At 37.7% G+C, this 12,040-nt stretch overlaps 1 protein-coding gene across 1 annotated transcript in view; it reads left to right on the forward strand.

Moving 5' to 3' along the window:
- Window positions 1-5,587, forward strand: part of LOC124170035 — a 31,810-nt gene extending 26,223 nt beyond the window's left edge. Inside the window, exon 5 of the mRNA XM_046548721.1 lies at window positions 5,454-5,587. Coding sequence (XP_046404677.1) covers window positions 5,454-5,587 — 134 coding nt within the window. The remainder of the gene's footprint in view (window positions 1-5,453) is intronic.
- Window positions 5,588-12,040: the final 6,453 nt, after the last annotated feature.

The raw sequence follows: 12,040 nt of genomic DNA on the forward strand, positions 1-12,040 counted from the left end.
GTACGCACAATACTTAAATTCTTAGTTTTCGAAGATTGGCGTAGGTACTTAATTTATATGCGAGCGCGCCCGCTCGAGGGTTAAGGAAGAGTTAGGTGATGTGAAGAAAGAAGACTCTCCCAAAAAGCGTAAAAATCATCGTACTCACCTGAAGAAAAGTTTCTATTCTTTAAGAATGTGGTAGAAACTGAACTCAAAAGAGCGCTGAAATGCTTGGAAGAGCTGAAGGAAAAATTAAGGGAACTTTGAGGATCGTCTGAATACCCTGGAATAATAAAAGTACTAATAATAAATAATCCCGTCAGAACCGCCTTCTCATTTACGGTGGCCAGGAGATAATGCGAGAGGAGGGTCTGAAGGTAGCAGAATACTTTTTCAGAAACAAATCAAAGGTTAGTGTTAATCTAATTCTACTTGGGCGTGCTCATAGGATAGGATATTCATCTAATACACATTAGCAGCTTTAAAGCGGGGTTGGGCGGTTTTCCAGAGTATCATCGGGTTGGCGGCATTGGAAACGCATTCAATCCTAGTGGTTCGGGAAACTGTCATTTGCCCGTCTTCCGTGGCTTTCACACTTACTACTGGAAAGCGTTCTTCTTTTGGTGCGTCGTTAATAGTCATTCCAAACGGGAAATGATAAAACGTCAAACACTTCATGAGACGAGCGAGCAGCGTAAACAACTTCCTGCCATGTTTGACATTTCACAACGGAAGTGAAAGGTTGTATACTGGTGTATATAAGTGCCAATTGATACATTGGCGCGTAACTGGCGTTATTATGGGGAATAATCAATTTATAATTGTCATTTTGTAGTTTTTTAATGTAACCTCCTCTCGTATTGTGCAAATGAATAATTAAGAAATTATTTTAACGAGCTTATTCGTTTATTCTCATGAGAACTTAGTTGATTGTTAAGGTCATGAATCATTAGAAATTAAATACAAGTAGTCATGTAACCCATCCTTTTTTGCAACAATAGATACTCAGCATTAGTTACTCTATGGTTTATCCAAACTGACATATTATCATTCACATCAGTGTTCAACCTTCGTCAGTTATGTTATAACCTTAATGATATTCCCTAAATATTTAATGAATTTTCCGTAAAAGTTGAAGTACGCTGGAAGGAAATACAGTGATAATTTAGGTTGAATGATGTCAATCATTTTTAATTGCTCGACTTATGTAGATTAACTCAACGGAAAACAATGTGGTTAGATTTTTATTTGTTTTGCACGTAATCACTTATTTTTAGAACAACATTTTATTAGGTACTATAATGACGCACATTTACTAATGTTGCTTCTTTTGACATATCTTCTAACTAATACTTCATTTTGTGCAAATTCCACATAGGAAAAAAATCCCCTAAAGCGGATTTCGATCCCGATGCTATAAGAAGTCGGTCGAGTTTTTTTTAGCCAGATGAGCTACCGACGCGTCTTGTCATAATGGGGAAATTTGTGAACTAAACTTGAAAAGATGATGTGTAGGTGACCGTATAGTTTTCACCGTAGCATTTCCGGTATTTAGGATGTGCACAATGGAATCAACCGTATTTAGTGTAAGAAAATGTTAGTTAAATTTATTACACACATATGCAATATAATGTCATCTTAGGATATAAAAAAGTTATAATTGTGGTTCTGCAATGTTTGGCAATACGGGCGTGCCCGCAAGGGAGGGGCACGTGCCCCTTTCCCCCCATCGGTATCCGCCACTGATTTAGTACATAACCACGGGTAATTTCCATGTTACTACGAAGCCAACTCACGCAAAAGTCATATTGTTAAATTTTCAGGTCTTAAACGCCTGTATATTCCAATGTCTATCGTTCCTCTTATTGTAAGGAAAAATTAAGAGATTATTAATTATTCACTATGTGCAGAATAACATACAATAAATATTGTTGAAGATGCAGGTCTTCTTCGCTTGTAGCTTGAAATGGCTCACGTTCCTCTCCCGACTCGAAGTGCCCGTCTCCCCGCCCGCGAACATTCCACCGCAAATCGCAGGCAAGGTTGAACCACGGTGAACCACGATGGCGAGTGTATAGAAGGCCAACGCATATCAAACTACAGAAATTGTTATACTTCCAAAACTAAGCACCAGTTTCCAATACATTACACTTCCTACGTGTATGTAAATCATTACGCCATGCATTCCAACTTATTTCACTTTTTTTCCAAATTACTCGTCCAAGTATCATGTGAACAAACTTCTGCTTACAATTATAGTCTGCGCAAATAGTCTAATTTACACGATAATAAATTCACTTACATCCATATTATTCTAGCAGAAATTCCAATTATATTAGCAATAATGAAATAAAGTGGTATTATTTTATTAGATCTTAATTGTTAATATAAACAGAATCATAACAGACCACTCTCCACAAAATAAGGCGAGACGACGCTAGTTTTATGGCGATCAAAAATTTTTGGGATTGTTTAAGTAAATAGGCTATAGAGATAAGAATGGAAAATAAAAATGTCAGCAGAGATACTGGATATCCGATCATCAGCTCTTGGAATCTAACTCCAAAAAGAATATTGATTTCCAGAGCTATTTTTACGCTGGTCCGCGGTCCTCCGCCACAAAAATCGGGAATCAACAAATCCTCAGCTCCTGATGCTGAGTTTATAAGGTCACTTCTAATATAGATTCAGTAGCCTTGAGAATGGGTGACGAGTTGGAACACGAAACATCGGCGCTCTTACAAGGAGACATCGCGAGAGTGATGCTTGAGATCTGGATGCCGATAAATTCCCTGAAACTATATAAGTAAGGCATAAAAGTTGTCACGGCTTTCATCCACATAGGCCAGGGTTCGAGAAATGTTGGAATGTAAAGATTTCCTGCATGGTGACTTCACTTGAGTATTTTACAAATCTCTATCACCCCTCAGGTGAACTTTCTCAGGGACTCTTAATGCGATCCTCCAGGGTTATAGTGTTCGTTTAGGCTGATATTTTTTTCTCTCTTAGAAATCAGTGTCACAACTCATCCCCATTCCTTTAATCCGTGTTTTTTTTCTTTTCATATAAGTTTATGGATTAGAAATGAAACTCCAAATTGTGCCTCACCACGCAAATTTTGAGGACGCATATAACTACCTACACGGGATTCTCCGGGTAATGTAAACATCATGGCTGGGGATTTAAAACTTTTATTTCTAAATTTGTATCTCCTGTGTCATTTTCTAAGAATTCGTCCACATTACACCACCTGTCTGCCCTCTATGGGAATCTACTTATAGTAAAAAAACACGCCACATAAGGTATTAGGACCATTTGTAAGCAAACTCAATGGAGCTGTGAGTTTTCCAGATTTAGAGCATATCACGAGACAAAATTTACTTTCTGGATCTCTTATATACAAGAAAACTTTTGGCAGTATTTTCCTCGACGCGGTTATCGCATACTGCGTCGTGTAGGAGTGGGTGAGATTTTTCAAAACTCCAAACTACCATCTGCACAGAATTTTGCCCTTTTTAGGCTAGCGCTCTCTTCGTGTCTACTCTGTATGAGCACCTAGTTTGATCAGTGATGATGAAATTGCCATTATATTTCGTCATTAAATTTTTCTTTTGCATAAATCTCCGAGGATTTTAATAATCTCTCTCGAGTGAGCAATGCCCCTTTTTCATTTATAGTAGTTTTTATTTGCACAATACGAAATTTCTTTACTTTGTAATTAAAAACGTCCTGAAGTTCGCGTGGTCAGGCATAATTCAAAGTTCCATTTAAAATCCACAAACTAATATGAAAATTATAAAATATGAAATTCGAAGTAATTAATCTAAACGAATGGGGTGGAGTTGAAACAGTGATTTCTAAAATTAAGAGAGAGAAAATACGTGTCAAGTGTACTAAACAAGTATCCCATGCCGTTACATTACCGAAGTCGTATTCCTTTTCTTTCCTATGAGCTTTCTTATTACTCATTCCCTACATCTAACTTTGTCTCTCACAACGTTGCTCATGCACATCTATTTGTATTTCTGGTTCTAACTGGTATGATAAGTGGTGATAATCGGAACCTAGATCTCATGAAGCGAGTAGGTAAGCGAAGATTACTCGAACTAAGTCATGGTGTGCGAAATCTTTACATACGAAAATCTATCGAACCCGCCTATGTGTAAGAGAGCCGTGATATTTTTTCTACCTTACCTATTTAGTTTCAGAAAATAACATCGGCAACCAGATCCCGAGCATCAATTCAACTTCTCCCGGAAAAAGGCATTCACCATTATTATACTTGTGCCCATCGGCACTCCTTGGCATTAAAAATCGGTGTTGTTTTCGAACTGAAAGTCAATCTTGCTTATGGGGATCTCGGTCAGTCGGGTAATACAGCTGGTAGATAGGGAATGCGGTGTAGGTCCCCGCGAAAGGAAATGGTGAAGAAAGTCGAATGTCTTCCTCGTGGGGGATAGATGTGTAAGGGGACACAGCATAAGAATATCTCTGCCGCTGGGAATGTGGGAAAAATTATGAGTATGAAGAAAGTAATGGTCTTTAATCAAAGAAGGATCAGCATTCCATATCCACTCACAAGGTATTATACCATATTAGTATCTCTTAACATCCACTTCTGTGTTCGTATCAGGAATACTTTAACTTATCTTAAATAATTGCAGATAGGAAGATAAGAAGGTAAGTTCACCGGGCCATCTAATCACCAATAAAATTGCCAATCTGCCCGAAAATGGGTCGACTTGCGTCTGAGTCATTGCGCAAGTCCAGTCAGGTTGCAACATATAAAGATCAAACTTGTGTTGGAAGTGGGTGGTTGTGCTGCATCAAACATCAATTTACCGATTCGATCGATAGATTTTTCTTCCTTATAGGAAAATCTACTAGAATTGGTAGAATATTAATAGCGTATCGCTTGGTTTCGCTGTTAGTAGGGCCCGCCCGCCCTTGTGACGGTGCGGGACTCCTCGTCCCCGCCCTTTCTTCCCCGTCCTTTCCCTGGAGGCGTCGTCGGGCTCTCATCGCGGCGGCGCCTCCTTTCCTTGATCCTTCCCGTCTTTCCCCTTCTGGTGGCAGAGGAGAAAAGCTAGCGCTTACAGTCCCTGCCCCAGGAGTGTATCCCCGCGAGCCCGCCCTAGGGTTTCGTTGCCACTGCATCAAACATCAATTGCGCATTATTTTATTCAGCGACATGGGGAAAAGGTATTTTCATGTTTTTCATCGTCGCGCGTGTTTCCGCCGGGGAACGAGGTTACCTCGGAATTTGCTCTGGCTGGGTTGTTTCGTAACAATCCGCACGTATTGTCGTCGGTCGGACCTTGTGCTAGGACGACCTTTCATCCTCTTTCTTTGTTCTTATGGCAAACGATAGTAATTATATTGTTGAGCAATAAATGTGTAATAATAACGAATTTACAGAATTTTCACTTTCTCTTTCTGCATTTACCTGTGATTTTCCTCCGTATCCATAGGTTGCAGGTTCATCGCACTGTCTATTGTCATGGCCCTCTATCCAGCGTGGTTCTCCCTGGCTGCTTTTTTCTACTTTGGGTTCCTCTTCTTTTATCTCTACAAATACAGTTCCAGACAACATATTTACAGGTAAAGTAATGTTTTGCAAATTTAAATTATAATAAAATTCAGAATCATTTAGTTTCTATTTCTTGTTCCATGGTCAATCCTTCATTTAGTGGCATAAATAGTAAATTTAAGATTAGTATTAGATGTAAAAAATTTAATTCAACTTTTTGTATCAAATCTTGATAAAATGAAAACCTATCCTTTCCCACGGTGATTTTTGTACCTTGAATAATCTAGGCAAACTATTTTGTGTCCACACATTGGTATCAAATTCGATGTGGCTCAACAGGATTGAGCACTGAGCAGGTACTACATTTCCATGAAAAAGGATTAAACCAACGAGTGAAATAAAGCCTCTTGTCTCTTAGAACATGAAACAATTATCGCTTCTTTCGTCGCGTGGTGTGGTCCTGAAACTGGAAATGAGCTAATATTGATCGTAAGATGCTATGAAAACTCTCATTAAGGCAAGCGGTATTTATAAGTTCACATAAATTGCGTAGGAAATTATATTTTATAATCAAAATGCAAGAAGAGGTATTTCCGAAAAATAAATGAATTCCTATAGGAATCGAGACCGAATGCTACCGGCTACCTGTTCCTTACAATATATTCACTTTATTTTACAACATTCATTGTTATTTCCTTTTGTAGATGTCTACTGCTGTATTAAAAGATTACAGTCAATTTAAAAAAAGAAAAAGCACTGCAAATGGCTACCATAGAATTTCACGCAGAAAGAATCCATCCGACCCTACGGTGATTTTTGCCGTTATTTCACCAAGTTTTCATCCTTTTTTTCTATGAGCGTTCAATACAACACCAGGGCACTGAAATATCATAATTAGTTTTTCATTTATTAAATTATTAATTATTGCTCCATCGAAAAGTAAGAAGTGCGGTAGCTTGAGTAGTCAACAATAATGACATCACGCTTTTTAATTGTGCAGGATCCGATTTCGTACGACGTAACTGCATCCCAGTTTAAGCTTCGTTAACTTATAATGTTTGACTGGGAAAGCAAGAAATGCCACAAAAAATGCATGTGCATTCATAGTTTCATCTGTTAAATCTCTGTAAAGCCCTTAATATTTCTTTTGTCTATACCTAGTGAGTTACATGAAAATAAGTTACAAGAAAACCGAGAAGGTCTACTCGCATGGAATGGTTTAAAATATTCGTGCGTAATCCCCTTTTTTCTAATCATCTTTATAAGAGAAATTCTCCATTTTTCAAATTTTCTGCTAGCCGAATGGATGGAAAATAAATGTTAAAAGTTACATTTACCACTGAATTCTTCGATATTTCGGTCACTTTAGTAACTTTGTGTTTCCCCAACGTTTCATTTGATAGCCAAACTTCATCTTTGCCAAAATATGGAAAAGCATTTAGGCAGTACTTTGATTGAAAATCTGTCAAAACCTAGTACTTTATTCCCAATCTGTCTGGTTTATATGGCATGTACCGCATAAAATGGCAGCGACGTTTTATTGGATAGAGCTATGCATTGGCTACTACGCCGAAGTCTCCATCGAATTCACTATTTCGACCATTGCAACTGGAATCGTCACTTCAATCACACGCAGATGGTTATAGATTATGTGGACGGTCCTTGAACTGATATTTCCGATTTACTTCCAAAATTCTTATATCACCCATAAAACAGCAACAGCACAGTATGGTGTACGATACTCCCTAGCAGCCATTTGAATGACAACGGTTCTTTTCTCTTGATGTCTTTGTCGACTCCTAACTTTCTTCCACTCGCTACTGTCTCGCCTGCGGAAAATTTTCCAACAAAAGTGAAATATGGTATACTCTTCTCAAGCTGCATTGGAGGGAGAGCATTTCAAATGCAGACAAATGGATCAAAATTCAAAAGTAATGCTAATCGCCGTTCGAAAGATATGTTGAAATTCAAAGAAAGTAATGCACTTAAACATTACCTAATTTACATTAATATCAATAATCAAATACAGAATCAACATTGAAATAATATTCAAAATACAATCAATCACAGTACATTTTTTGTTTTCTCAGTATACTGCCTGTTCTAGTTTTGTATTCACTATCAATTACATTGTTATAATTTGTTTGCATAGGGGTTATAGATTGTCTCAAAAGGAATGAATTCCTTCGCAACATCCGTTTCTCATGATTTTTTTTTATTATGTAGGACCTTGGTGTTCTATCTTTGGCCACTAATACACTAACCAGACTCTTATTTTTAATTACAATTTTATTACCTGGCTGAAATTCTTGCCTGGTGACAGTACCTCTGTCATAATATAATTGCTTACATTTGACCTCACTTTATTACGTACATTTTTCTGAATCAGTGGTTTAAACAGTTTTCTATTAATAGGCAATTTGGACGTTAGCCTTCGACTCATTAGTAACTGAGCTGGAGATGCTTTTAGGCCAGAGACAGGAGTGTTTCTATGTTCCAACAGTGAGAGATGAACATCATCTCGACTCTCATTACATTTTAACTCCTCTTTCAGCTAGTCCATTTGATTTAGGGTAAAGAGGTGCATTAATTGTTATTAACCGTATTCCCCAATAATTTGCATAATTTCCGAAGTAAAGAGAATTAAAAGGCATATTTTCAAATATTTTTTCTTTTTTGGTGGTAGGAAAGTGACACCGGCACGCGAGGCTAGGCGCATAGAACAATCACATTTCTCGTTTCTTCGCATTAAAAAATGAGTCCCCAGTGGCGGCTCGTGACTCAAATCCTGGGGGGGGCACTCCAACAGGGGTAAAATTTGATAATATTTATTATATTTTAGTGAGTTTTTAAGGCAATCTAGGTATTAAATTTGTGATGCCATATGTTCCGTTTTTTTCAACAAAATGCCTAGTTTTTCTCATAAAGCTTGATTTATAAATACTAAATGCAGTAGACTCTCGGTCATACTGATGGGCTTAGTCTGGACTCTGGATTGTGCGGATCAGTGATCTTGAAAAATAAAAATATTTTTGCTGCGATATTTTGCAAATACAAACGAAAATTCGTAACTTTACGTTTTAGTGTCTACATTTTTCACGCGGTTATGCCTGCATTACACTCCTGTTGTTCGTTTTGCAATCATAATGCGTTATTTTCAAAAGCTCTACAATTTGCAATGCTTTAGGTAGCAATGACACTTGTTACACCTGAGGAGTGAGGGGAGAGTCAATGACCTCCACTAGGTAACAAACACTTCTAGAATTCGCGCGCTTTGTTATTGCAGATTTATTCATTGATTGCTGTGTAGGCGTTGCTTTTTGACTACAGTATGATTTGAAAATCAATAATTAAGCATTTCTCACACATTTTTAACAAAATCTGAAACACTCTACTTACATGCCTTTAGTTATATAGCTTGTAGCAGAAGTCCATTCTTTCCTTTAGTCTAGCGAAGTGATTAATTACACGTTCGTTGAAATCAGCCCTGGACAACAATTTCTTTTCGATTGAATACATGACAAGGGCACTGAGTCTATCTTATTTCAGCTTGCCTCTTGTGAATGTCTTTATTCGTATCAATGTCGAAAACATCTTTACTTTCTGCTGTTGTAATTGGTATGGTGCAGCTATTCTGAAGTAGTTAAACTGAATCTTCGAGAACTTCTTTTAGGTTGTTGTCATGAATAAAATTGAGAAGCCGCAATGAACTTCTTGCCTTTGAAAAATCCCTTTTGCTGTATACAACTAGAAGTTCTTGTTTCAGTTCCACTTTGTTTAGTTTAAATAGTTTAGCTGCTGTTTTCAGTTCATTTTCTGGAAAACTCTTGGTAAATTCTCGAAACAAAATAGGCTGGAATAATTGTGCTACAGACAAATAGTCCTAATTATTAAAATGATCCTCAATTTCCGTCATAATTATGTCGCAAACTTCCTTGGCCGCCACATTTATTCTATCTTCAAATTGACCACGTTTCGAACTCGGCTCGGCCCCTGAAGTCGTATTTTGGGTATTTTGGGATTCAAGTTCTGAAGAGTTTCTAATAGTTTGGATAGCAAACTTAATTTCGTCTACATACTTGAAGGCTTTTATGCAATCAATTGTCCTCTGTTGTAGTTCATTATATAAAATGTCAAAATAAGGCATAATTTTATTGAAAAACATTAACCAAAAATTGAAATCGTCGTCTTTGATAAAGCGATGCAAACCAACTGATAATGTACCACAATCTGTTGCTTCGTCTGCTTCAATCGCGATGAACTGTGTTTGAGCAAGCTCTTCACGAATAATCTCTAGGCATACGGCATTTATGGATTCAAGAAGCTCGTTTTTAATGATTTTGGATAAGCCCAAAAAATTCGGTTATTCGTCCTGTAAATGTGATGTTTCAATGTTGAACCCAATTCAGCCATAAGATAAAGTAAGCCACGAAAAATGCCAATGCATCCATCAATCAATGTATTACGTAACGGTTTTTTGACTCTTCTTTTTTTAGTTTTTGAATTCTTTATCTGTACTCACAATCTAATTGGACTCTTATGTCAAATTTGCCTAACACGGCATACTCAATGCAAGCATTAATATGTTTTTCACTCAATTCATGTTTTTTTTAAATGCAATCCTTTAAACGTTTTAAATCAGAGACACTATCCATCTTCCATGTAAAGTCCGCAATTCCGATTACCAAAAAGGATAGAAAAACATAATGTTTAACTTTTCACCCACACAACCAATCAGAATAGTTGTAAAAATTATTGTAAAATTTCCGAACGAAACTATTTCGTGCTTTAGAGGCCTTTTGCTATTGATTTATATTTAGCACAGGCCTAGGGGAGCCTAAATTCTTGAGATCGACCCTATGTTCCAGGTCCTTAATTCCATTACTAATAACATTCACAATGTTGGAAATAGACGAGGCCATTATGAATCACTGATACACTAAACAATCACTTACACTAAAACACAAACCATCACCAACTAGTTTAACTCAGCTGCAACTAGGCCTATTTTCATACCAATCACTCATTCCAAGAAACAATTTACACACAATGCGTAAACTGGTCACCAAAACAAGGTATACAGGAACAATGCAACACCACAGAATAGGGACCTACTTTTTCCCTAAATGAGGGGGTACTAGTACCCATAGCCTTTAGAAAAGAAAAGGACTCTTGTGATTGCATTTACTAAATAAACAAGGGGTGACACAAAATAGGCCGACGAAAAATACGAACAAAAGAACAAGGTGCCTGGACACAGAATTGGGACAATTTTTCCGCATTAAAGTACACTTTCAATGAAAACAAAAACCTTTTCATTACTTCAAAATTGTCTTCTTGAATGTACACTTATCACTAATAAACTTCTTAATCGGCAATTACGCGCAGTCATCTCCTCGAAAATGAAGTCTATACTATTTCACTCCGTTCTTTCGAAGAGTCTTGCCGTTACTATAGGGACGACTCAAGGGAGATAGAAGCCGTGGTCCACTAATGCTGATTCAGCTGAGGGACGAATTTAAGGTCAGCAAAGGCATTGAAGCAAACAAAAGACGTCACGGAAAACCTCCTTGAGTCTAAGATTCATATGTGGTTAACTCACGAAATGCTAACGGGTCATTCTTGGAATAACCATGTCTTCGAAATCGTTGCCATGATGAAATAGAAAATAAAATCTAGATCATAAGAGAAGACGACTCTGAGCCACAGATGGGATCTGTAGGGATCTCCGCACTCACATGAACTCTTCGAAGCCACTTAAATCAGACCCAAATGGACATTTACCTTTACATTTACCAAACGAGCTGATAAAAGTTATGAGAAACAACCCCCAACCCTCAACCTTCACTACCTCTGCTCAAAGCGTTGGCCACTATATGCCACCGCGTTCAAATAAAAAGTATTACGTTATAGGTATTATAATAACTGGGGGTGAAAACCGGTGCAATTATGCAGTAAATTCACTCGAAATATTCATTAGATCCGACATAAATAGGTGCGGAGTGATAAATTTGCAGTTAGAAAATAATTTATCCCTTAGAGGGCATGCACGAGGGTTGTCCATAAAGTAATGCACCATATTTTTTTCTTCAACATTTATTAATTGACCGTTATGAGAATCACACACACGAAAGATAATGTTTCAACTTTACACCCTATTTTTCTACGTACTCTCCGTCCAGTTTTATGGCCCTTTTTCAGGGGGAAACATGGGCATGCTTGCCCTGTTGGTTCCATTCCTATTCTGGTCACGGAGCCATTTCTTCACTGAGTGAATCACATCCTCGTTGCCCTCAAAATATCTTCCTTGATTGTATCCCGTCATGACCCAAGCAAGTAGAAGTACGAGGGAGCCAGTTCAGGCCTGTACACTCGATGGGATAACACTGTCTAACCCTATTTTGCCATGTGTTCAGCAGTCCTTGAACTTGTGTGGGCCCGAGGGTTATCACGTTTATTCAAAACATCACCTCGGGTGTATGGCGTCAAATCGCTGGAAGAACGTCTTGAGGCTATGTACTTTTGAAA

Source organism: Ischnura elegans, chromosome 13 (genome assembly GCF_921293095.1).
Source record: "Ischnura elegans chromosome 13, ioIscEleg1.1, whole genome shotgun sequence".
Classification (NCBI taxonomy): domain Eukaryota; kingdom Metazoa; phylum Arthropoda; class Insecta; order Odonata; family Coenagrionidae; genus Ischnura; species Ischnura elegans.